The 26,056-nt window shown below is 37.1% G+C and overlaps 5 protein-coding genes and 1 non-coding gene across 7 annotated transcripts; 3 read left to right on the top strand and 3 right to left on the bottom strand.

The window, feature by feature from the left end:
• Positions 1-513: 513 nt before the first annotated feature.
• On the bottom strand, positions 514-5,141 carry LOC126600361 (uncharacterized). Its single transcript, XM_050266947.1, has 6 exons — positions 5,123-5,141; positions 4,880-4,987; positions 3,783-4,762; positions 1,097-1,273; positions 835-953; positions 514-655 (listed from the first exon to the last, which is right to left on the bottom strand). Exons 1-6 carry the CDS (start codon positions 5,139-5,141, stop codon positions 514-516), a joined length of 1,545 nt encoding a protein of 514 aa, XP_050122904.1.
• A 2,245-nt stretch (positions 5,142-7,386) lies between these two features.
• On the top strand, positions 7,387-9,615 carry LOC126600158 (protein CDI-like). Its single transcript, XM_050266709.1, has 2 exons — positions 7,387-7,721; positions 8,478-9,615. Exon 2 carries the CDS (start codon positions 8,502-8,504, stop codon positions 9,270-9,272), a length of 771 nt encoding a protein of 256 aa, XP_050122666.1. The 5' UTR covers positions 7,387-7,721; positions 8,478-8,501; the 3' UTR covers positions 9,273-9,615.
• A 755-nt stretch (positions 9,616-10,370) lies between these two features.
• LOC126600157 (histone deacetylase HDT1-like) lies at positions 10,371-14,152 on the top strand. 2 transcript variants are annotated; one of them, XM_050266708.1, is made up of 10 exons: positions 10,371-10,537; positions 11,579-11,646; positions 11,755-11,960; positions 12,084-12,097; positions 12,188-12,241; positions 12,343-12,443; positions 13,058-13,156; positions 13,284-13,371; positions 13,657-13,792; positions 13,889-14,152. In XM_050266708.1, exons 1-10 carry the CDS (start codon positions 10,525-10,527, stop codon positions 13,950-13,952), a joined length of 843 nt encoding a protein of 280 aa, XP_050122665.1. In that variant the 5' UTR covers positions 10,371-10,524; the 3' UTR covers positions 13,953-14,152. The 2 variants fall into 2 exon arrangements, with proteins under 2 accessions (XP_050122665.1, XP_050122664.1); XM_050266707.1 differs by having other exon boundaries at positions 10,389-10,537; positions 11,564-11,646.
• Positions 14,153-15,283: 1,131 nt separating this feature from the next.
• Positions 15,284-18,429, bottom strand: LOC126600156 (splicing factor U2af small subunit B-like). Its single transcript, XM_050266706.1, has 5 exons — positions 18,067-18,429; positions 17,864-17,950; positions 17,690-17,771; positions 16,208-16,334; positions 15,284-16,119 (listed from the first exon to the last, which is right to left on the bottom strand). The coding sequence occupies exons 1-5, from the start codon at positions 18,304-18,306 to the stop codon at positions 15,678-15,680; spliced, it is 978 nt and encodes a 325-aa protein (XP_050122663.1). The 5' UTR covers positions 18,307-18,429; the 3' UTR covers positions 15,284-15,677.
• A 49-nt stretch (positions 18,430-18,478) lies between these two features.
• Positions 18,479-18,561, top strand: TRNAL-UAA (transfer RNA leucine (anticodon UAA)). Its single transcript has one exon. It is a non-coding gene; the product is annotated as a tRNA-Leu (tRNA).
• Positions 18,562-19,972: 1,411 nt separating this feature from the next.
• On the bottom strand, positions 19,973-23,712 carry LOC126600155 (enolase-like). The gene is made up of 15 exons (XM_050266705.1): positions 23,538-23,712; positions 23,148-23,211; positions 22,930-22,994; positions 22,779-22,826; positions 22,562-22,648; positions 22,382-22,462; positions 22,023-22,205; positions 21,692-21,766; positions 21,518-21,580; positions 21,346-21,423; positions 21,026-21,220; positions 20,842-20,892; positions 20,603-20,743; positions 20,458-20,514; positions 19,973-20,334 (listed from the first exon to the last, which is right to left on the bottom strand). The coding sequence occupies exons 1-15, from the start codon at positions 23,601-23,603 to the stop codon at positions 20,254-20,256; spliced, it is 1,335 nt and encodes a 444-aa protein (XP_050122662.1). The 5' UTR covers positions 23,604-23,712; the 3' UTR covers positions 19,973-20,253.
• Between the last annotated feature and the right edge of the window lie 2,344 nt (positions 23,713-26,056).

Raw genomic sequence — 26,056 nt, 5'->3', positions numbered from 1 at the left:
AAACACCAAACCAAAATCCCAGTCCCATCTCTCTCTCTCTCTCTAGAAACCCAGAAATGGCCCAAAAATCCATTTCCAAAACCACATTCAAAAACAAGTTTTAGAAACAGCCCATTAGGCATGCCAAGACACACTCTCTCATTCTCTCTCATCACTCCAGTAGAGTCGAGACAAGACGAAGAATACCAGAGAAATTTCAAAACGAATTGCCTGTTGCTTTTGTATTCAAAAGGCAAAAGCATACAGAAAAATTCACCTCTCTCGTCTTGCCTATCCAATCTCAAAACCCTTTCTTTCTGCACAAAGAGCGACGCTCGACCTCATGGACCTGCTCCGACCCAATCTCTCTCGGGTACGGATCCCAGAACCCACCAACCGCATCTACAAGCACCGCCTGATCTCTTCCGATGACTCCATCTCCGGCAAGAAAGGCACTGGTTCTGGCAAATCTAGCAAGGCAGATTCAGGGAATCAAATCTCTCATCTCTGTCTTGTCTCTCTAGCTTGGATTGGTTAAATGATGGAGGAACTCAGCGTCGGCCTCTGCAATAGGAGCTCGGCAGTGACAGGATCCCGACCTGGTGACTTGTACAGACACCCAGCGCACGACTCAGGCGGGTCGACCAGGTCAGAGAACCTCGCCAGGTCCGAAGGCCTGGATTGATACGGGGCTCCGGCAAGAAAAACAACACGAAAAGGGCGGCGAAATCGAACGGCTCGATTGATACAGAACGGGTCAACTCAGAAGGAACTCGGAAGAAGACCAGGCTGGGGTTGGCGAGGGTTTGGCGCTGCCAAGTGTAGGAATGACGGCAGGCTAGGACGGCAAATTACGTTTTGTTCTCTAAGGTTGGCGCTGCTGCGTTTATTTCTGTTAAAGAGAATGAGGTGGTCAGAAGCACAAGCAACCAAAGAGCAGGCAGGAACTCCGAGTACTTCACTGAGAACCCCGTCTCAAAGCAAGAAGAAAAAGAGAAATGGAAAGATCAATATCTTTTCGGGTTTTAGTTGCAATGGATCTTGTTCAGATAAGAAATCATTATCAATGGGAACTTGAAATTTGCCCAGTACTTGAGTTTTCCCATGAAGTTTAAACCTGAAGTGCCCAGTAACAGAACACGTGAATCTGAACATGCTTTGACCACGATAGCAAATGGTCATTGAGGTGGGGTTCTGAAGACAAAGAAATGGAGTGGGAGGCCACGTTCTTTACGTTATTTACATTTTTTACAGCTGGAGTACACCAGCTTGTGTTCAAACAGCAGAAACCAGGCTGAAAGAGAAAGGCAGTGACGGACAAAGCAAAAGGAAAAGAGAAAGAAAAGGGAAAGTAAAAGTAAAAGCAAGTGAGTGTGTCTGGAGGTGGAGAGATCAAAGAAAGGAACAGAAAAGAAAAAGATCATGTTGTTGGGAGAATATTTCGGAAAGCAGAAAAGAGGAAAGCAAAAGGGATGCACATGGAGACACTGCAAAAATGAGGAATCAATATCCCATCAGAATGATGTAATTTATTTTCCTTATCTTTCGGAAACATTTGTATAAACCCCATCAGAGGGTTAAAAAAAAATTTAAAAAAAAAAAAAAAAAAAAAATGGCAAAGCCCAAAGTAAATGGGCTGTAATGTTGTGTAGAGGGCGAAGGTCCATAAGCCCAAAATAGCACCAGCCAGGTCACCAAAAGTACCCCCAATACTTCAAATCATACATGAGCATTAATCATATTTATCATACATAAACATTCATGAGCATTACTCATGTCAACCATAAATAAACATTCATGAGCATCACTCATCCAATCATACATAAACATTCATGAGCATCACTCATGTCAACATCCATGAGCATCACTCATGTCAATCAACATAAACATTCATGAGCATCACTCATGTCAATCAGTTTCGAAAGCTTCATTTACAGAGCTCTAGCTTCAAAAGCTTCATTTACAAGAGCTCTAGCTTCAAAAGCTTCATTCACAAGAGCTCTAGCTTCAAAAGCTTCATTTACAAGAGCTCTAGCTTCAAAAGCTTCATTCACAAGAGCTCTAGCTTCAAAAGCTTCATTTACAAAAGCTCTAGCTTTCAAAGACTTCATTTACAGAGCTCTAGCTTCAAAGCTTCACTTGCAAAGCTTCACCTACAAAAGCTTCACCTACAAAGCTTCAGTGCAGGGTATACAAATACCGCCTCCGAACAACCGCCACTTCGGCCCATACATGGATTCAATTTGAAGTCTCCAGCCAACAGACTCTATTGACCGAAGACTTGGGGGACTACATTATGTACCATATATTGGGCCTCAACTGGGCCTCATGAAAAATACTTGGGGGACTCTAGCCCATTATTTATGTATTAAGGAGCGAACCCTTATTCTATAAAAGGGACTCCCTCACTTTCATTGAAAGATCACCCATGATTTATGTATTGAGGAGCGAGCCCTTATTCTATAAAAGGGACTCCCTCACCACCATTAGAGAGCATCGCCGCCTACTGAGCAACTGTCTCACTGCGAGCATCAACTCTAACCCATCACTTATGTATTGAGGAGAGAGCCCTTATTCTATAAAAGGGACTCCCTCACCTTCAAACGCCACAAGCCGAGCCAACCAAGGCAACACAAGCTACAAAGCAGAACGGCCTCGCAACATGTGCTACTTCTAGTTGAGCATCATTTCAGATTGGGCACCGCCTCATATCAAGCATTAGTTCTAGACGACATCTAGTTACTTCGGCCCACACATGGACTGAATTTCAAGTCTCCAGCCAAAAGACTCTCTTGACTGAAGACTTGGGGGACTACTGTTTATACCATATTTAGGGCCTCGTATTTAGATCTCGTACAAATACTCAGGGGACTTAAATGTAATTATGGGATAAAGGAAGGGGCAAATATGTAATAAGTGAGGAGTCCTTATTCTATAAAAGGACCCCTCACCCTCACAATTGAGGAGGGGCCTCACTCTCACTCTCGGAGGCCAATTCCTAGGCCTGAGATCCCCTCTCTCATCCTCAGAAGCTCTCAGAAGCTTTCACCCTCTCCCTCTCTATTCCCTCAAATAAATACATAATCAGTGTGGACGTAGCCCAAACCTTGGGGTGAACCACGATACATCTTGTGTTATTTACATTTCATTGCAGATCCACAATCGGATTTACGTTGTTCCAAGACCATCCGGTTTTGTGCATCAACAATGCGTTTCTCAAGAAAAATAGGCTCAATCTCCATCTCACTTGCTATTTTCTTAGCTTCATTCATTGCCTCTTCAAATCCAGATTCTCTATACTGATCAAGAATATATATAAGCCCTTTCAATTGATCAATAGCAACATCAATACGCATGTCTTCTTTTTTATGAGTTTTGGTAACAGTATTAATAGCAAACAACAATTCATGGCAAATAACCATACCTAACAAGAACTTAAAATTCTCCAGCTCATGGATTGCTAGGGATTCGGCTTCACTCTTTGACTTAGGATCTTCACTAGAATTTGCCAAGTGAATCAAAGCATCTCTTATCTGTTAAGCGCTTTCTCTTATGGGTTTAACACTTTAAATATGATTTTCCCAACGAGTTTGTGACAACGGTTTGAGGGTGTGACTTCCTTGCACATGATATGTAAAAACTTTCCATCGCTTTGTTGAGGATGAGAACAATGTATATATACGTTGTACCACTCCAAAAAAAGACATAGCTTTAGGACAACAGTTGACCATATCACAAAGTGCAAGATTAAGGCTATGATAGCCACATGGAGTGTAGAATGCTCTAGGATTTATTTCAAGTACTCTGCTTTGCACGCCTTTATTTTTGCCTTTCATATTTGAACCGTTGTCATAACCTTGTCCCTTTGTGTCATCAACATCAAGTTTAAGAGTGCTCAATGCACCTAAAAGCACATCAAACAGTGCACACCCTGTTGAGTTATGTACATTCAGAAATTCTAAAAAGAATTCTTCAACCTTTATTGGAGTTTTTGTAACATCCACACACCTTATTATAAAAGACATTTGATCTTTGTGACTGGTAAGCGGAGTGCAACCAAGTATCGTTGAAAAATACTTTGCTTCTCGGATTCTTGCTATGATTTCACTTTTGACCTCACTTGCCAACAGTTGTATCAATTCATTTTGAATCTTGTGACCAAGATAATGGTAATGAGTCTCATGTGTATCAATATGCCGAATGTGCTCTTGCATTGTAGGATCAAATTCAGTAATCATTTCAATCACATTTAAAAAATTTCCATTATTCTCTTCATACGGCTTCTCATTGTCTCCACGAAATGCCAAAGTAACTTTTGCAAGTCTTTTCACAACAACAATTTTCCTCCATAACACTTGTCTCCAATGTTCTTTCTCTTTGCTCATTTGTTGTTGCACACTTTCATCAATTGTTTTACATTTTTGAAATCTTCTTTCCAATTTAATCCTTTCACTCATGAAGTGAATGTGTTCATTGCTAGTTTCATGAGTTGTAAGCCTCTGACCAATATTCTTCCAATCTTTCAAACCCTCATTATCCAGGTAAGTCTTGATTCCAATTTGCTTGAATAACTTGCAACAAAAACAAAATACTATATCCAAAGAACATGAGTATACTAGCCACTTCCTATCTTGCATCTCCCCATTAGGCAATTTTCTAATGTAATGTACAGAAGAAAAATGCCTACCTGAATTATCTTTCAGAAATGCAACATCATCAACTCTTTTAGAACCTCTTTCCACTAACATGTCCCTAAGATTTTGATCAATCTTATCCCAATTCCCTGGATCATCAGTATTCAAAGGAAAGACAATTTCATTATCCTTACCGTTCTCATTAGTTTAATCATGTTCTTCAATGTCAGTCTCAATCAGAATTTCATCTTCTTGCTCTTTAATACCATCGTCAGATAGAGGCTCATATTGCTCATCTTGCTCTTCGTTATCAATCTCAGTCGTGAATTCATCTTTCTCCCCATTACTGTCATGATTCCCTTGTTCCTCATTCACTGAAATATCATCTTGTTTCTTGAAAAACTTACTAAGAGATCCAACCTAAGACTTTATTAATGTTTCTTCCTTTTCCTTATTTCTTCTTTTTTGAGACCCAGAGAGATACTTTCTGTTTCTGTTAGTGGGCTTACTATTTCTAATAGGAGGCATGATAACCAACTCTTTTTCAATCAAGAAATCACAACCCCACAATCAACAATCAACAATCAACTCAATATTCTATAAACAACAAATTGATAAAGAAGAAAACTAAAATTCAAATTTTACCCACTACCCAACACAACAGTTTGATACAAATGACACAACACAAAACAAGGCGCATAAAAAATATGGTAAAATTCAACATCAAAACTTTGAATTATCTTGAACCAAAACTAGTTAGGAAGCAAAAGTAACCAACCTTGTTAAGTGTACCCATAATCCATGTATCTTCTTGAAGGGATTTAACCACTTTATTAAGTGCATCCACAAGTTCGAATTTTATAACTGCAATATAGACACTAGACAAGTGAATACTCTGATTTCGCATAAACAATACACATTAAAATAAACAAATCATAAACCCTAGAATCGAAAATCCCACAACACTCACAAATTAAATATAGAAAAAGAAGCATAAGAGAAGAGAAGCATTGATCGGGTACCTGAGTCCTGACCTCTGTAAGTGGAGTGGGAAAGAAGAACCGATTCAAAATAAAAAATGAGTCATGCAGAACTATGACTGTTCAGAATACCTGAAATTCGAAATCATGAGCAAAGTTATATATGAAATAACTCTAAGAAAGCAAAAGCAATTAATCTAATGAATTATCAATTTCCGCTGAAAGCTGATAACTGTCTTCTTTTACCTACTTTGCAATCAAACCTTTTTTAGTAATTTAACAAGAACCTAAAAATTATTATCAAATATTCTATGTTAAACTTATTATGGTTTTAAGGCATTTATCACAATTCTGGATTTATGGTCTTTAACAATACGTTTTTGTCGAAAAAACCCGATAAAACTTCACTCCCAAAGCATCCCACAACACTGAAAACTAGTATAATTCAATAAAAATGCCATATTCTCATGATTCCATGAAAGCCATTTGCAGAACTTATAAGAAAATGGAAAAAAATAACTTACAATACAGTAATGACAACATAACCAACAACAGATTCACAAGTAATACCATCCCATGGAACTGGAACACATGGATCTCCAGACCACTCTTCCTAAACTTCACTCTCTTGGTTACTCTTCATCAACTCATTTTTCACCTCCAAAATCACTTCCACTGTAAAAAAAATTGCCAGTTATTAGAACACCTAGTTAATTACAACAAACACCCAATTGGAAGCTACAAAATCCAATGAAAAAAACCCAACTTACCATCACTTTTATTAGTCTCTGGACGCCACCGAAGCACCTTCAAGATCTCATAAGCATTGCAAATGGGTCCATCGCAGACTTGCTCTGTGCGTTAAATTTCCAAAAAAAAAGGTGAATTGTTGCTGAAGTTTCTATTTCACCCCACCCAAGACATTTTGTATGCCAAGTTTCAACTTTCAAGACAACTATATGATTTTATATTTAAATATTTTATTAAATTCAAATTCTAAAATATATTTATATATATTATATATACACACACATATTTAAAATTATATATTTTGGGCCCCCCCAAAACACTGCACGGCAAGTTCCAAAAATATATATTTAATTTCATATTTAGATATTTTACCCAAACTACAAAATTATATATATAAATATATATAGAAAATTATGATTGACATTCTAAAATTTTTATTCTACATATAAAACTTTCTATATTTGGAAAGAAAAACACATATATGAAGAGTGTATGATGAATAGAAAATTACCGTTAGATGAGTTTGATTTTTAAGATTTGTGTTTATCCATTACACGAATCTTGAAATTTAAACTCATTTAACGATAATAAATAAAATGGTGAGCATACATCGTACTAAATGATGATGAGCAAAAATATACCTATATTTAAATGCACACGTTGTAACTAGGTCAGTAAGATTTGTGGGCGCACCGACATAGTATAATTGTGCTGGCCTCAACTGTGTGCTGTCTTGGTCTGTTGGTTTTGTTTTGGAGCCTTGTCTCCTTTTTCAATGAAGCTCTTTGACAAAAAAAAAAAAAAAAAAAAAAAAAAAAAAAAAAAAAAAATATATATATATATATATATATATATATATATATATATATATATATATATGCAATGGGCATTGACAATTTATACGCGGTAACCCCACGCACCGAACAATAAAAAAGCGCCACCACAGCAAGGAGAGCGATTTACATGCATCTTTATGGTAGTATTATAATAGAATAATACATATTTACATATTTATTGGTATAATTAGATAATTTTTCGGTGTCGGTTTAACAACGATACAATAATATCGTGCTCGTTTCATGTAAATTATTTTCGAGGTCGAGGCCATATATATGGTCAATTTAACGTGAATCTCATGATCTCTGTCTCATATGATAGTAAATCTCCCTCCCTATATATTTGCACAAATCAAAGCCCAGCCACTCACTCCGCTGCCGCTCAATTCTCTCTCTCTTTCTGTGCCATTGAATTGAAAATATCTGATCTCAGTCCTCTCATATAAATTTTCCCGGAAAGTTGAAGAAAAGAAAAAGAAAAGAATATACAAGCGCCACCGCCACCGCAGTTGCAGCAAGATCTGCGCCATTTCCACCTCCAGGTACTGCTTCCGCAATTTTGTGTGTATTTCTGGGTTTATGACGTTTACGATTTAGCTTCTGTGTTTCTGCATTTCTCTAAAACTAAAAAATATGGGGTTTTCTGGATTTCTTGTATGAATATCTTTGATCTTGGATATACGGTGATTAAGTTGCATTTGATGTATGCATTTGATTTTGGTTTATTACGCAGAACCCAGAATTTTGTTTTTTGTTTTTGGTTTAATTTAATTGAAAATGATGGAAAATTGAGGAATTAAATGCTCGGATCCTTAATCTTTGCCAAATTGAGACTCAGAAACTAGAATTCCATATTTTTGGAAAATGAATAATTGACCCATTGCAGCAGAAAGTGTTAAGATCCACAATTTTCCTTCATTTTCTTGGTAACCAAACAGGGGTCTTGGTAACACATGACACTAGTGTTGTTGTTTGTGATGTTTTAGATCTCGAACTAGTAAATAAGAACAATCCCTTTGTTATGGTCTTTGAATTTCGATTCAGATCTGTGAATTGTATACCTTGGTGGCAGCTTATCTCAATTGGAATAATCTTTTCCTTGCTCAGCAATTAATCGACTAGTTAAACTCGGTATTTGTATGATCGGCCATTTCCCTGCTTGGATTTTAGAGAAATTGTCATATAATCCATGGTTTATTCCATGTCATGAAAATTTCTATATCCGTCGACGATTTTCATTACTTATTTGAAACTCATTGTCTGAATAATCTTCTGCGTGTTGTTTTGATTCTGAACAGTGAGGTACCATCTTATCAGCTAAGATGAGTTCGAGTGATGGGAAGATTCATCCAGTGAGTTCTAATGGCAACATTAAGGAAAATCCCTTTAAGATCTTTGTGGGTTATGATCCACGTGAAGATCTCGCATATGAGGTCTGTCGCCACTCAATTTTGAAGCGGTCTTCAATCCCTGTTGAGATCACACCAATCAAACAATCAGATCTGCGAAAGGATGGCCTCTACTGGCGTGAACGAGGGCAATTTGAAAGCACTGAGTTTTCATTTTCTCGGTTCTTGACTCCACGTTTGGCGAATTATGAAGGTTGGGCAATGTTTGTGGATTGCGATTTTCTTTACCTTGCTGACATTAAGGAGCTGCGAGACTTGATTGACAATAAGTACGCTATAATGTGTGTTCAACATGATTATACTCCAAAAGAGACAACAAAAATGGATGGAGCCGTTCAAACTGTGTATCCGAGGAAGAACTGGTCCTCCATGGTATTGTATAACTGTGGGCATCCCAAGAACAAGGTGTTGACACCCGAGGTTGTGAATAAGGAAACGGGTGCTTTTCTTCACAGGTTTCAGTGGCTCGAGGATAATGAAATAGGGTCGATCCCATTTGTGTGGAATTTCCTCGAGGGACATAACAAGGTCGTTGAAAATGATCCCCAAACACAACCAAAGGCTGTACACTACACTCGTGGAGGACCGTGGTTTGAAGCTTGGAAGCATTGCGAGTTTGCAGACCTGTGGTTGAACGAGAAGGAGGAGTACGTGAAGGAATCAACGAAGAAAACAGAGAAATAGAAAGAATCGGTAGCTGGCGACTTGCGTAATTTATCTGAAGTTTGCGATTCGTTATAGAAGTTCATTGTGATCCTGCTGCTCGTCCATTCTTTATGTGAAATGTGTTGAATGAATCCCAGAAGAAGTTAGGAAGATTTAGAAATTCAATCTACAAATTGACCTTAGTTTGTTCAAAGGATTTACATTCTTTGTAATTCTATTTTTTTAGCTCGTCGATTGGAGGAAATGTGTTGTATAATTTGGAATTTTCGTTGTATTATTTTTTAACTATTTTCTTCCAAAAGCCTTGTATTTAAGTTTGTTTGTCCAGGAAATAAAGGAATTGTCATTAGCACTTCAAAAATCTCATTCTACACTCCTCACGGTCTTCTTGCCGCAAAGAAACATACCCCAAACGAAGACTTGTAAGATAAGACAAGTTTGAGAAACGAAGGTGTGAATCGTCTATAAGGCCTCACTGTGCCGAGCCAATGCTTGCCAGATGGTCCATCCTCAAACCTTCACAGCTTCTAAACAACGCTTGCACCTGCAAATCATCAAGGCTCTTTGCAGAGAGAAGTGTTTCTTTTTTTAATTATAGAAAGTTTGGAGTGCAAAATGAGATTTTTAGAGTGTCAATAATAATTTTCGAAAATAAAGGTATTTATGAAATTTGATCAGAAGGGTATTTTATGAAATTAAAAATTTGCACTTTATTGGCCTCTAAGCCCGATTGGGTCACTCATCAGCCTCTGGGTTGCCGAACCAGTCGGTAAAAATTTTATGTCCGTTGAAAACACTGTTTGGTATATCAAATGTTATAATATAATTCGATGAAATTTTTTTTTAATTTTTAATTAATTATATTATTATACTTGATGTATCGAACTAGACATGCTCAAAAAATCTTCGAAACAATCGGGCTTGACATTGGCTCATTGAAAATTCTCTCAACCAGTGAGGCTTAACCTTTTGACATGTGTAACGTTGTCACTCTTCATCTCACTGTAAAAACGAGAATTATTTCAATGTGTTTGTAACACGAGCACGTAAACTTACGCTATATGTCATTGTGGAAAAGGAAACTTTAAAAAAAAAATCCGTACAAATAACGCGGGCACATTAAAATCTCTCTAGGGAAGAACCCGATGGAGCCTCCATATAAAATGATCCGCCTCATTCCTCAAGATTAAAATTGTCACCGAAAAAGAAACCGAAAATTAGAAATTGAAAATTCCGCAAAGCCTTCTAGAAGACCTAGCACTAGCAAGCAATGGAGTTTTGGGGTATTCCTCTCTGTCTCTCTATGTAATTTTGAAAACTTCTCTCGCTCCCTGATCGTTTGATTTGTTAGGGTTTTATTTTCTCATTACGAATTTTTTGCGTTTTTATTTGTAACGTTTTTGTTGTTTGGTCGCCGAGAAAAATCTGGAAAATGACGGTACTAGTCTGGTTAAAATTTTATGCTGTGGATCGGAAGTTTGTAGCGCTTGAGTTTAGGTTTTTAAGCCCTTTTTTGTTTTTAAAATTATTCTGGCTCCATGTTCTTCGTTTAGAACTTAATCCACTCTGTTTGTTGCTGAGAAAATAAATGGAAAGTACCTTCTTTTGCTGTTTGGTTGCTGAGAAAACTAGGGAAAATGGCAGGACTGGTGTGGTTAATTTTCGCAGCGCTTGACTTAGGTTTTTTAGCTTCTGTTTCTTTCTAAAATGTTTTGAAAGTATTTTTGTGGCTTTTTGTTGCTTATTTACAACTTAAGTCACTCTGTTTGTTTGCCGAGAAAATAAATGGAAAATATAATTAGTCTGAGTTTGTAAATGTTTTTTCAGTTGCTGACATGTTTAACTTGGATTTTTGGCATGCGTGGCATTTCTGCTCTAGCATAAGTTTTAATTTTCTTTTGTTGAGATGGTTAACGTTTAAGATTCCAGGTTATTTTTCTTCATGTGGCTTCTTACTTCTTAGTTACAGCAATGCACGTGTTAATTCTTTGTACATGTTGAAGGTGCCATGGTAACAAAATTATAATCATTGTATTTCGTTTTGAACCAATGCAATGTGCTTGTGGTGAATACAGTTGTATGTGATATATGTTAAGGATGATTTGTTATCTGTTTCAAGTTATTGAATAGAATGTGATATCTATTCCATAATTGTTTTTGCATCGGGTTGATGTGATTCAGGAATCTCGTTTGCGTTTTTTCCCTCCCTTGTTTAATTTTTATTGCAAAATAGGCATCTCTTACTTTTTTCCCTCAATGTCCTTTTTTCTCTTTACTTTCAAATTTTCAGTTATTAATGACTACTTAAGTGACTCAATGTCCAGGTGCTGAGGTAAAAAGTGGTCAGTCTCTTGTTGTTGATCCTGGTGAAAAGCTTCTGCATCTTTCGCAGGTAGTCAGCTAGCTGTAAAATTTTGTGACTGTTAATTTTTCATTTTTCTGTTTCTTTTGCCTTTAATATGTTGCGCAAGTTTGTGTAAAATTTATTTTTATAATGCAGGCTTGTCTGGATGACCTTAAGAAAGCGAAGGGAGGCGATCCTATTTCACTCTTTGCAAAAGTTGGTGATCTGAAGCTTGTTCTTGGGTTTCTTTCTGCTGAGAAATCCCCTCAGTTAATGTTTGATATTGTATTTGATGAGAAATTTGAGCTATCCCATAACTGGAAAAATGGGAGCGTCCACTTCACTGGATATAAGTCTATGTGATATCCTTTTTTTTAATGACGTTTCACGTTAAATGGTGTGTCTTACATGTTACTTGTTCTCAGATTACTTTCTTGAACATTGAATTTTTTGTTAAATCCTTGACTGCTATGTTTTGTCTTCACTATTGTGGAGTCTGGTGAGTCACCATTCTGATATTTGGTTTTATCATAGTTCTAACTTCCAAGCGCATTTGATTCTTAAGCTGTTGATCTGTTTTTTCTTCTAGATTCTGAAAAGGATGATGCACCACCTATTAGGGCACCTACTCTGGTTGATAAGGGTAAAGATAATACTGATTCATTTTTTATTACTGGGATTTGAGGCTTTTTCTTCTTCTTTTTAATAACTTTATATTGTGATTTGGAACGAGTTGGCTTGCAGGAAAAGCAAAGGTTAATGTTACTGAGGTAGCTAAGAAGCCTATTAAATCTGAGCAAAAGGAAGCTAGTAGCGATGATGATGATGAGTTTGTTGGTCATCAGGTATTCACATCTTTCAATTCTGTTTGAATTTCCTTTCGATAACTGAAATATTTTACCAGATGTGAATGTCTAACAGTAATTTACCTACCGTGATTAACTGAGAAAAGTACATCTGAAACAAACATGTTCATTGCCCAAGTTATATACGATATTGGACTTGTGTTCTGGGACGTATTGTACGTGCAATTTCTATGTAATTGTTTAGAAAGGTTCCGATAATCTCTGTTCTTTAGGTATATTTAGTTGCGGTATTAATCCATAATAAATATGAACAGAAAAAGCTTTATTTAGGTGTTAATTCTAGAAATATAGATTCTGGGTATCGGAAACAATTATTGGCTCTGGAGCATGCGTACTTGTGTACAGAAATTTCCCAGATGTGACTACTAGAAGTTTGGCATTTAAAAAATTGAATTGACATTCGTGCCATTATATTATGTCTACAACACTCTGGAGTGATCGACTTCTTGCATTTGAAACTGATTACTGAATTTTTAAAACTTTTTTTCTGGCTTATTACAAATTATTGTTTTAACTTTGTTGATGTAATTTTGCATGGCATTATCCAGAGACAATGTGTACTGAATATATCTTCTTGCTGAGTTGTTTTATAGGCCTTGGCTGAGGGAGATAGCAGTAAAGATTTTGACGAAAGTGATGATGATTCTGACAGTGACGATGACAGTGAAGAGGATGAAGAAACTCCGAAGAAGGTAATAACGCTCCTATTATAAAGGCCTTTACTTTTTGATGTCCAAGAGTGCTTATATCCCTTCTGTGTTGTTTTCGTTATCAAATTATCGTTGATAAGTAAATGTATTCGTCTTTTTTGTTGTCAAGGCTGATGTTGGCAAGAAGCGACCTGCTGAATCTTCTAAAACACCTGCTAATGACAAGAAGCCAAAGTTTGTTACTCCTGAAAAGATTGGTAAAGTTCTCTGTCTTCCAATGCTTTTTCTCATTCTGTTACCATTTTAAACAGTTTCGTGTGTGCTGTGGAAGACGCGTATTACAAAGTTTTAATAAATTTAAACATGTACTTTGCCAAATTTTAACTTGTAAACCTGGATTTTGTGGTGGGTGCTGTCTGTAGTCTCATTTCAATTGAATATGTTACATGTTCCCTGTCACACAGCGGCGTTTTGAAATGGAGATGATTGTCTGACCATTATATAAGCGGAGATGTTTAATTGACTGCTACTTGTCAGTGCAGGTAGCAGGAAGGGCAGCGTCCACACAGCAACTCCACACCCTTCAAAGCAGACTGGGAAAAAACCAGCTACGTCCGACCAGTCAAAGCAGCAGGCTCCTAAATCAAGCGGTGCATTCCATTGCCAACCCTGCAACAGGTAATTCTATTTCATTTTTTGAACAAGTTTCAACTCTTGCTACTGTCTGTTTCTTCGTAAACGGAATTGTAATTTCTTGCACTGTTCTTCACGCAGGTCGTTTAACTCGGATGGTGCATTGCAAAGCCATACAAAGGCAAAGCACAGTGCTGCAAAGTGAGAGGCAGATTATTCTCCACCCTCTACATGGTGATGTTTTGGGATTTTGACCAGAAGAAAGAAGTTCGGTTTAGCAAGATAAACGGAGATTATTGGTTACTAACTGGTTCTGTTTTAACCAGCATGGATGAGAATTTATTGCAGTTGATTAATCTGAGTTCTGTGGTTTTCGAATTTAAGACGTTATGATTCGTTATTTTACGTCGCTGTTCGTTGCTTTCGTTTCTTACCAAGATTTGGTCATCTCGTGTGTAGAATTGCCGAAAACGAAATTGCAGTTCATTGAGAAAAGTACTTAAAAAGACCACACCTAGGCTCTAGTGTTCTCCGCTCCACTGCTTCATATTGTTGAGGTAAAGAGTGTAATTTGCTTGTCGAATGTGACAAGAACGTCCAACTTCTTGCGTCATGTTGCATATTTTCTGAATCATGTCGAAAACGTTTGCCAATGGTTCTTCCGAATCCGCAGACAGAAGAACACTCTAACCAGCGCAGCCGTCTGTGGCTCCGGCGGATTCAGAAGAACACTCCAACCAGCGCCCGGCAACCAAGGAACGAGAACGGGTATTTTCTCGTATATCATGTGTTCAAATGTCATGGCGTCTACGTGTTTCTGCTGCGAGTATTCCGATTCTAATGATGGTATTAGCATATAGTATATACCATCAAATGCATGAATTTTTGATTGGCCATTCAAATTCCGAATAGCAAGTTCTCTTGACATTCCAAGTAACAGAGACCTGTAAATGATCACCCAGAATTTGCTGATCGTTTGGCCGGAGACATTTTGATCCATCTTCTTCCGTCACACGTACGATGTAGGCTTCATCGGTGTAACTAAGTTGTGAGGTTGGCAACATCTTCAATTCGGTGACCAGAACTTAGAAAGCTTTAGCTTGTGGTGTGTGCAACAATGAGAGGTAAATTGTGAAATTTTCATCTGTTCCTAACTTTCAATTAACTGAACTCCGTTTTCAGAAATTCTAAACACGAGAATGACCAAATCTCGGTAAGAAACGAAAGCAACGAACACCTATGTAAAATAATGCAACGGTTACTCATAACGTCTCAAATTCGAAAACCATAGAATTCAGAACAATTTTACATAGAAAATGCCTCCCATATCAACTGCAGTCAATTCTCATCCAAGCTGGTTAAAACAGAACCAGTTGTTAATTACTTTTGAGACTTGATGAGAATGCGATTTTTCGATAAAACCAATACACTGCTATTTGATTTCTTCCGAAGCAAGAATTACAATTGCACTAAAGGCCTACAGACACATATGCAGGGAATAAACTACTAGGGAGCCATATCCTACAGAAACTCGAATAAAGGAAGTAGCAGGAATAATAATATAATCACCGTCAGTCACCCGAATTAGGAAAAGCAGCAACAAATGATCACGCTAACAATTCTAACAGCAGAGGTTTGAAAAACTTAATCAAGACATCTCAGAAAATATCTTGTAATTCCAGTAAAAACATTCATGTCTCTTACTTCACGTACACTACGATGTTTCCTATAATAAAAACTCACCATTGTAGGCAGCAGACTCCTGCACCAAGATCACGAAATTACCTTACCGCCTCCAAAACCCATCACATTAGATAATGGACATAGTTCTTGGACAACAGCCATCTTGTATACAAGTAGCACGGTAAGCTGCTTGAAATAACTGAGGCTTGATCTTGGAAGCAGGAAGATTAATTTTGTATCTAGCGTGCTACTGCTGCTGCTGATGAGGGTCGTCGTAGTACTGATCATTGTTCTCTGCAGAACCATTCCATTGATCATCCTGATTGTTGCTGTTATTATTGTCATCATACTTATTTCCAGAGTCCACCTGTTCCCGCTCCTTGTTCCATTGTTCGATCTTAGCCCTTCTTTCGGCACTACTTTCCCTGGCTGGAGGACTCCTCCTCCTTCCCCCAGCACCCACAGGGCTTCTACTTCTTCCTCTACGCCCAGGACTGCGGCTTCTAGGCCTCCTGCTCTTATCATTGAAACGATGATCTCTGTCATCTTCTCCTCTTCTACCAAAACCACGACCTCCATGTGGGCGCTCCTGATAACCACCACGATGATGCCTTTGAGGACTGCGGCTTCTGCTTCGACTGCGACTATGCCTTCGCTTGTTTCTCCCAAATAACCGCCTCCTCAACTCCCTAACAATTTATAGAAGTACGTGCATAAACAAACAAGTCATTATGAAAATCATGCTGTTTGCAAAATAAGAGAAAAGTACCATCTCACCTGCTAATTTTCTTCAAGTGCATGAAGTTGCAGTAGCCACCTCGATTGCATACATTTTCTTCGTACTGCCTACAGGTAGCTTCACGAAAATCCGTCACGGGGGAAAAGTCGACAATGATGGGACGCCCTAGAATGTTTAGCATTCATCATATTACCAAAACATTAGTAACTGCATGATAGCAGTAATTCTACTAATACTAATAGTACTATCATTGTAATGAAAGAAAAACAATGAAAAAGATCAGAGAACAATAAGAGTGCCACCACCACCGGCTGACAAGAAAATTTAAAACTCTCCAGATTCAAACATATACAATTCAAAATAACTCAAATTGAATGGAATCCTACCAATATATTCAATTCTGAAGGATAAAGCTTCATTACCTTAACTTGCAAATGGTTGTAATGATTAACAGTTTTACAAGTTACTGCAGAATTAAATACGTGTGCTCTAATTTAATGGTCGAACAACTATAAGACAACCATGCAGTCATTTCTACAGATCAAGTTTTATAGTCGATGTATGAATCATCTACAAACCATTATGTAACAACGACATTTTTATCCTTTAGTTCTTCTTTAAAGTAAATTTTGTAATCTACTCATAGGTAAACTTTATGGTCAATGGAATGAAACTTCCCCTTTCGGCCTAGATATAGATATGAATAAAGTATGTTTGAACGAGTAGAACTAGACACATGTAAACATATAAGAACCAATCCATCTCTATAATAGATAAGCATCGATTCAAGATTTGTCCAATTAAAGGAAAAACAAGAGTACATCCAATATACACATCCTTGAAAAACTATGAGTTACCTGAACAAATGTAGTTCATCAAATCATAATCTAAGATGATTAAAAGATGGACCAAAGTACAATGCTTGTAGTTCAGAAAACCTAATTCGGCCGTTCCAACCCACTTGGGCTAAATTGGACATGGTCTGAAACTTTGAATCTCAATACCTAAAGACCTGAAACCAGATTTATTATTTAATCTTATCCATGGAACTGTCATAGTTTATGATAATGCCAAGCCAGGAAATAATTATGCAACACCATCACATATTAAAATTTGAGCAACTCACTCACATGATTGAAAATCTATTACATACATATGGTCTTCTAACAATATACAAAGAAGTTTCTTATGTGCGATTGTGTGAATGCACGATTTGCTTTCATCCTAAATCCAACAGTCTCAAGGCCAGCCCTGATAGACAGCATGTTTAAAAATTCAATCAATCGAAAATTCAAAATAAACCCAATCCTCATTAATAGCTCGGCTCTAAGTTGGAAGTTCAGCAAAAATGAGCAATAAACACTGAACTGTCATGTAGCACAATACATCTACCGATCACGAATCAATCAAAAGGACTTCGGCAAATCATATTACAGCGGCAGATAAAACCACCATAGCATCACGAATATCGACCATCATGTTCGTAACATACCAAGATAAGAAAAAGATGGGGAACTAACCTGCATAGAACCTGCCAGTGAGATTCTGAAGCGCAGCTTGAGCATGTTCTTCCTCCCTGAACTGAACGTACACATTACCAACCTACACACGCAAACACACAATCAATTAGTCAAACAAAACTAGAAAACTAAAAAATTACACACCAAAAAAACCCTAGAAATTGAAAATTATACCATGTGGTCAGCCAAATTGTCACAGATATTCAAGCTCTCGATCTGTCCGTACTTGCTCAGCTCCTCGAACAGATCCTCATAAAAATCCTGCACCCAAAAACAAAATCCCAATTCGAGACATAAAAATCCTGCACCCAAAAAAAAAATCCCAATTCAAGAGAAAGAGAAAGGGGGGGGGGGGGGGGGGAGAGAAACAGACGGACCTCGAAGTTGTCCTGGATCTTGCGGGGGTCGAGGGCTTGGCCCTGGGGGTCGACGCCGGGGTTGGTGAGCATATCGGGGCGCTGGTACATGTTGGAGAGGAGGAGGGTGGGGCTGATGCTGGGCTTGGTGTGGAGGCGGGAGCAGCGGTCTCCGTGCCGGCAAGCTCCGATCTTGAAGTAGAAGGGGCAGTTGACGCGGTCCTTCTCTGTGCCGAAGATGGATGCCAAGTGCTCCGCCATGGCTGTGAGACCTCCGAATTGGGAAGATGTCGAATTCTGCCTTGGATCTTTGTTTTAGGGTTTTAAGTTTTACGAAACGCGCAGCGGCAGCAGTGCTATTCTTGTATCTTGCATAATTGTATTCAATGTGAAGTTGGATAAATAGAAGGCTTTAGTAAACTACAAACGTGAAGCAGGTTTGCCCGAGAGGTTAAGGGGGCAGACTTAAGATCTGCTGTACATAAGTACGCGTGGGTTCGAACCCCACAGCCTGCATTTATTTTTTCTTTATTTCTTTTTTCTTTATTTCTTTTTTCTTTTTTTCTCCTTTATAAATTTTAAGTAATTTGTCATACCAATTTTCCGAAATCATCAATTTATCATCTCACCTTAATTTCGTTGAGTTTTCCATCCAAAATAAGTCATGTGTGAGAGGCACATGACTTGTGTTTAGGGGTGTTCAGTTTCATCTCACCTTAACTTCGTTAAGTTTTCCATCCAAAATAAGTCATGTGTGAGGCACATGACTTGTGTTTAGGGTTATCTATGTCATTTTAACACCCCACTTTCTTCTATTAAGTTGCATTAGATCAAAACAATTCTAGAGTGTTCAGTTTAGCATGTCATGAAATCAAATTTTATATGGACCTTGTAATATGAGAAACGAGTTGAGGTTTGGTGCCAGAAATGAAGTTGTAGATGCATATACGCTACTTGAAACACAATGATCCAGATGAATACCCTCGGAAGTCGGAACACAAAATTTAAGAGTTTTGCTAAAGAAAAGTAAAGAACTTGTGAAAAGATCTTAAATGATAGAAATAACCTTGAACACAAGTCATTTGAATTTTGGATGGAAAACTTAACGGAGTTAGGATGAGATGACAAATTGATGATTTCAGAAAGTTGATATGAAATATTGCTTAAAATTTTAATTTATATGATAAATTGAAAAAGGCGTACAAGTTCATATGACATTTCAAAAAAAATTCCATAAAAATTTCGTTTTTAATTCTTAGTTTTCAAACTTTTAGTCGGTTTTCATGCTAATTATTCATACATACCATCCCCAAACGCATCTTTGATTTGAGAAGATATCTGGTAGGACTACTTTATTAACGAAATATTCGTACCTAATGAGATCAAGTAAGATCAACAACAATAGGACTCTCCGTAAAAGTTGCCCCATGGAAATATGGTCGGGCACAACTACCTAAGTTTATAAACGATGAAGTTTTTTCTTATACAACGATATTCTACTAAGAAAGAGGATTAAATATCAAACTCATCATTCATGTGAGTCAAACATGTAATATTTCACTTACAAACGAAGAAAAATATTATCAGACCATAATATTATTGACGCCATAAAGAATGAGGATGAGAGAGACCTTGGATAATTATTGACGCCATAAAGAATGAGGATGAGAGAGACCTTGGATAATGTGTGAGGTATAGTTGCCTAGTTCGAGGCGACAACCTCGGATAGTTATATTGTACTTGGCCTCCCCTCTTGAGATGCTCTTATGATGTCTCTTATCAATCTCAGTTCAAATCGAACTTCAAAAACATTCAAGCGTTTCGTATCAATCTCCGTCCAGATCAAACTTAAAAACCATTGAAGCACATTGAACATGATGCACACACCAAACTCGAAAAACAAGAAACGATGATTGAATGCGAACGCTAAAAGAGAAGACGATCAAGTTGTTCTTAAAACACAAATTTACTTGTAGCAAACATTAAGAAAGCAACTCAAAACAGATTACATAGTCGAACACGCTTACTCGAAAATTTCCAGTAGAGAACTGTTTTCAAGCTCTCAGAACAAAACTTACTCTGAAAGTTATTGGAAAAGGGTTTCAAGTTTTCCACATAACTAAGCCATTCTACATAAAAACTTATTCCCTAACATCGTCAAACTCCGATCTCTCATATCCCGCAAAAGCCTCGTATGCACTTCATAATCTAATAGGGCTCAACGGGCACGCGGAACTTAGCTCCGGCATACACTGCCTCAGCACCGAGCTCCTCCTCAATTCGCAACAGCTACATTTACAAAACATGAGATGTTCAGAAACTAAGTTGAAGAATTCAACCAACAAAGAACTAAGAACTAAGAAATTTTACGAAATCATAGGAGCACAAAAGAAAATTGGTGCTAGTACAGACCTGGTTGTACTTGGCAAGACGCTCCGACCTGCAGGGAGCTCCTGTCTTGATTTGTCCCTGAAAACAAATATAAAAACTCGTGAGAAATCGAATGGAGGTTTGGAGAAAACTGAGGGATAACACAGATTTCAGATCAAATAATTACCGTAGCCAAACCAACAGCGAGATCAGCAATGAAGGTGTCCTCAGTTTCTCCACTGCGGTGGCTGGTCATCACACCCCATCCAGCTTTCTTGGACATTCTTACAGCCTCAATACTCTCGGTTACTGATCCAATTTGATTCACCTGTATTCCAAACAAGATTAAAAAGGGTTATTATTTTCATGTTGGTAGAAAACACAAGCTCCAGTATTTTCGACTAAGGAGTGAGATTCCTGTTGTACCTTGAGAAGAAGAGCATTGCAAGATTTTTCCTTGATTGCCTTCTCGACTCTCTGAAAATACGAGTAGGAAGAGTAGAGATGTCAGTAAAGTGAGGCCATCAGAAAGAAACTTTAAATTGAAACCCCATTTTATAGGGAGAAAGCGACAGAAGGGAAAAACATCGCTTCCAAGAGATCAACCGACCTTGGGGTTGGTCACCAACAGATCATCTCCCACAATTTGTATTTTTTCTCCAACTTCAGCTGTCATCTTGGCATAGTGCTCCCAGTCATCTTGGTCAAATGGATCTTCAATTGAAACAATTGGGTACTCACTTGCAAATGACTTGTAGAGGTCCTTGAGAGCATTTCCTGAGATCTTTTGGGAACCATCATTTTTCTGTACAGACAAAAAAGAAAGTAGAAAATTAAGTTAATAATTAATTCTTAATAAACTTTTTTCGAGGTCGGATAAACAAAAAGCGGCAACACAGATTGAAAGGAGGGGATTGTAAAAAGGCGAACCTCTTCCTTGAAGTTCAGGTCATAGGTTTTATCTGATCCATAAAACTCAGATGCAGCAACATCCATTCCAATGACAACCTGAAGAGAAAACAAAAAGAAATTCCGTTTATAACTATTGCAGGGTCATAAAATTTCCTTTGTAATGGAACATTAGGATTAGAAACAAACTTACTTTGCCGGTGTATCCAGCCTTCTCGATGGCTGTCTTGAGTAATTCAAGACCTTCCCTGTTCTCCTGAATTCATTTAAAAATGATGATAATTTCAGTACACAAATGTGAAAGAAATAAAAAGTAACGAGAAAAAACTTCAATTGAATGATTAGGTTACATAAAACTATGGTTAACCTGGATGTTAGGAGCAAATCCACCTTCGTCACCAACATTGGTTGCATCCTGACCGTACTTCTTTTTAATCACAGACTATAGAGAACAACAGTGGTCAGTGAGAAAGTAAGATGCATAACTGAATCATACAAGCATGCTCAACAATACGAAGGACATGGATCCTGAAAATATCAGGGGAAAGTACTGGCATGATTTAGCAGATAATTCCGAAAAGAGAATTACTAAAATCTCCTCATCGCAAGGACCCTATGATGATCTTATGAATATAGAATAAGAAACAATACGTTCCCAAAAATTTCTAAACCCCTTCTCTCAAGGAAGGGTAACCCACCTTAAGGTTGTGATATACTTCCACACCCATCTTCATGGCTTCCTTGAATGAGGAAGCTCCAATAGGAAGAATCATGAACTCCTGCATTGCAAGCTTGTTTCCTGCATGTGATCCACCGTTGATGACATTGAAAGCAGGAACGGGCAACACTAGGTTCTTGTTGCCAGCAAGATTGGCGATATGCTGCAATGAAAAAGACAGCAACATTAAAATCAGATTCGTGTAACATGAAAAAGAAACAGCTAAAAAAGGAAAAAGCAATTCATCCGGTCCTTTAAAACCTACATCACAACAGTGAACACTAAAAATGAAAAGAAGCACAATAGATATTATTTGATCTTAAACCCCAAACCCTATACCTTGTAGAGAGGAACTTTCTTGACGCTAGCACCAGCCTTGGCGACTGCAAGAGACACGGCCAAAATGGCATTTGCACCAAGCTGAAAAACAAATTATATCCCAGTTAATTTGATTGACAACACCTACAACCAACGATTTACACATATAGACTAAATGTAACAAGCATAAATATGTTATACCTTTTGCTTGCACCAACCCCACTCGTTGACGGTTCCATCGAGCTGTTGAACCATGAAGTTGTCAATAGCCGTCTGTTCGCTCGGGTCCTGCACAATGCAACAAGAAACATTAGTTTACAATTATATCCGCCTGAAACAGCAATCTTAAGGTTCCAAACATTAAATTGACAAAAACAGAACACATAATCTTAATAGAATACAAGCAGATTCAACCAACCTTGCCGATCAAAGCGGGGCCAATGATTGTGTTGACATTGTTGACAGCCTACACACAACAAAAAAAGGTAATAAACCAGTCACAAAAAGATCAACACTATGTTCAATCTGGGTGGTACACAAAATCAACTAACAACGAAGCGATTCCTCACCTTCGAAACACCCTTTCCGAGGTAGTCTTTGCCTCCATCGCGCAACTCAAGGGCCTCGTAAACTCCTGCAAGTTATTGACAAACGATAAATTAAACTTGTTTGATAAGACTATTAAGATGTATACTGGACAATAAACACGAACCATCGTACAAGTTCCATACATCGAAATCTTTCGAATAACACGAAAAAAAGTGAGAAATCGATCAGAGAAATATACCAGTGGATGCACCACTTGGAACAGCGGCTCTAGCCAAAGTGCCATCTGACAGTATGATATCGACCTGCAACGAACACACATCCATTTTTTTAATTTTCAATCGAACATTTATCGATCCATTTGAGAATTAAATTCAACAAAATTACAGATCGCAAAATTAAATTCGAAAAAATAAAAACAAATGTTCATATATAATCAAGCACCCATCGATCTAATCAGCTAACGCTCTTGCCTGTCGTAATCACAGACGAAACGCGTCGTTTTAACCGAATCGAATTCAAATCAATGAAAAACAAAAAGTAGAAAAGAGGATTGCGATCAGTGATTGAACAAGTAGATCGGCGACCTAGAAAGTATCGAAGAGAGAGAGAGAGAGAGAGAGAAGCGAACCTCGACGGTGGGATTGCCACGGCTGTCGAAGATCTGCCTAGCCTTGACGCTCTGGATCGTCGCCATGGATGGATGCACAGAGAGATAGAGAGAGAGAGAGAGAGAGAGAGAGAGAGAGAGAGGGAGATGAGAGAGACTTTGGTAAGAGCTTTTACTTGGGAGAGTGAAGGGACTGGCCTCTTTGTAGAGGAACTTAGTTAATTGCAGCCGTCCGATTTAATCTTTTAGGTTTAGCGGACTCATTAAGCAAGTATTTATAATTTTGTTTAGAAAAGAAAATTAATTTGTATCAAAAGGAGAATATTTTTATTTACCTCCCTGACCTAAGAGTAATATTTTATTTATGATAGTTAGATGAGTTTATTTTTTATTAAATTTTAAAAAAATGTGTTGTGGATAAAAACAAAGTAAAAATTTAAGGAGGGTGTTCAATCAAGATTTTAAATGATTCTATGAAATTAAAGATATATTGAATCAAAATTTTAAGATAGTTTATTAAAATCCTTAGAAATACGGGTGTATTCAATTAGGATTTTAAAGAAGTTTATAACATTCCAGGTATATTCAATTAGAAATTGATTTTAAAGAATTTAAGAAAGTTGAGGAATTAGAGGAAATTGGAGATATTTTGTAGTGTATTTTAAGCATCCACAAATCTCACATCTTCTCATGAGATTTCAAGGGAATTAAATCAAAATTTTTTATGGAATCTCTACAAATCAATTAAACTCCATAAAAATCCATAAATTTATAAATCCATTAAAATCTCTCAAATGCTCAATTGAATATACCCCTAAATTCATTCAACAATGATATATAGAGTGATTAGTATTTTTAGAATGGTGAGCAAAAATACACTCATAACAAGACCCCTCAAACAAAATCAATTATAAATCAATTGAAAAAAGATGGTGGTCCACACATTTATTTTTACCTCTCACACACTCTCTCAATTTTCAGGCCTTCTTCGAACAAATTAATAATGATCAACGGATAAAATTAACAAATGTGCGTGAAAAGTAAAGGAAAGTGTGACACTCTAAAAATAAATTTATTTTTTTATATAACTAAAAATAAATATATTGTCCAAAACGAATATAATACTAAAATAGAAAAATAAAAATGGGTAGGTCAGATCTGACTTTCTAGTTGCACGTGATATGGTACGTATGATTTTTATTTCTGGAATTTGGTGGTATAAAACATTTTCTTTTTGAAAAAAAAAATTTATGGTCACGAAGTTTAATAAATATATATTTTTCTTGTAAATAAGGGGTTTAATTGTTGTGCAAGGAATTTGATTGTTGAGCAAGAACGAAGATTTGCTCATTATTCTCCTCAAAGATTTGTTCACGATTGATGGTAAACATCCTGTTTTATCCTTTTATTTGTTGTGCAATGCAAGGCTTTTAATTATTGGGCAAGAATATAAAATCCCGTGGCTATTATTACTCTACTCACTTTATATATCAGGAGTTATAAATACGAAACGTAATTCAAATTCTTAATATTGGTATAGTCATTTACAATTAGTAGTGTTGGAATGAGAGTGTTGCTCAATTGGTTAAAAACATTTATTTTGCTTGTTCAATAATTTTTCACTCGGAGACTCATTCATTTTGTTCCTATAGATGTTGTCTCAGGTTTCAACTTAGACCTTTTTTCTTATGTTCTTACATGAATCATTCATGACTTATATTTATATTTTTTTTCATTCAATTACGTATTAATTTACAGGGAGCGAATTCAAATATGAGAATAAGGAAACATTCACATTGTCCTAGTGAAATGGATTGAATCTACTCCAAATTTATGTATTTAGAGCCCACAGACAAATAGATCCAAACCATACAATTTCAATCATACACCCCTATTAGTCAATTTCACTAGTTTATCTCACAAACCCCCGTTTCTTTCCCTCTCTGTTGAACGACCCAAATCTCCTTGTCCGCAGATTTATAGTGAATCTCATTGATAGTGAAACAGTGTAACCCACACATACGCTCGTGTTGTGTCAAATTGATTTTTCAAAAACATATGTTTTCTTAATAATATTTTTTTTTTGGTCAAGCATATATTTGTGTAATTAAGAAACGAAAATGACAACATGATTTCAGATGGTTCATAATTTATTGGCTTTCGATGAGGATGCTCAGCTGCCAAGGCAATATTCTCTCTTGCAGCATGTTACAGCTTGACTCCCAACACAAAACTGCAACATCTCTCTTATCAGCTTTTGGATTCCATGTACATATATATGTGTACGTATACGTATACATACATGCGTAATGACCATAGATTACATGACCAGGTAAATGTGTGGTTATACATTACATTGTTCGATTTTAATTTAATGGTATGCAGTCGTTTATAATTTTTATTGTTGTGCTTTATCTTCTATCGTTATATTAACTTTGAATGGTGTTTGATCAAAATTTTCTTAGATCATAAAGTCTAGGAGAACGGAACTTGCATAAATGAACAGAAATAAAAATAATTATGCGATTGCAAAATATATA

This window comes from Malus sylvestris, chromosome 14, assembly GCF_916048215.2.
Source record: "Malus sylvestris chromosome 14, drMalSylv7.2, whole genome shotgun sequence".
Lineage (NCBI taxonomy): Eukaryota > Viridiplantae > Streptophyta > Magnoliopsida > Rosales > Rosaceae > Malus > Malus sylvestris.
Note: the sequence above shows the minus strand (reverse complement) of the source record. Positions and strands in the feature narration are given on the sequence as shown.

Coding starts and splice junctions, on each gene's coding strand:
- LOC126600361 (XM_050266947.1), bottom strand. Junction 954..1,096: donor TCTGTTACTGGGCACTTCAG/GTTTAAACTTCA, acceptor TCTTGCTTTGAG/ACGGGGTTCTCAGTGAAGTA. Junction 656..834: donor CCAACCTTAGAGAACAAAAC/GTAATTTGCCGT, acceptor GTATCAATCCAG/GCCTTCGGACCTGGCGAGGT.
- LOC126600158 (XM_050266709.1), top strand. CDS start 8,502: ATGAGTTCGAGTGATGGGAAGATTCATCCAGTGAGTTCTAATGGCAAC.
- LOC126600157 (XM_050266707.1), top strand. Junction 12,242..12,342: donor ACCTACTCTGGTTGATAAGG/GTAAAGATAATA, acceptor GTTGGCTTGCAG/GAAAAGCAAAGGTTAATGTT. Junction 12,444..13,057: donor ATGAGTTTGTTGGTCATCAG/GTATTCACATCT, acceptor GTTGTTTTATAG/GCCTTGGCTGAGGGAGATAG.
- LOC126600156 (XM_050266706.1), bottom strand. CDS start 18,306: ATGGCGGAGCACTTGGCATCCATCTTCGGCACAGAGAAGGACCGCGTC. Junction 17,951..18,066: donor AGATCCAGGACAACTTCGAG/GTCCGTCTGTTT, acceptor TTTTGGGTGCAG/GATTTTTATGAGGATCTGTT. Junction 16,120..16,207: donor CACTTGAAGAAAATTAGCAG/GTGAGATGGTAC, acceptor ATAAATTGTTAG/GGAGTTGAGGAGGCGGTTAT.
- LOC126600155 (XM_050266705.1), bottom strand. CDS start 23,603: ATGGCGACGATCCAGAGCGTCAAGGCTAGGCAGATCTTCGACAGCCGT. Junction 23,212..23,537: donor GTGGCAATCCCACCGTCGAG/GTTCGCTTCTCT, acceptor TGTTCGTTGCAG/GTCGATATCATACTGTCAGA. Junction 20,515..20,602: donor TCGCTGTTGGTTTGGCTACG/GTAATTATTTGA, acceptor ATTTGTTTTCAG/GGACAAATCAAGACAGGAGC.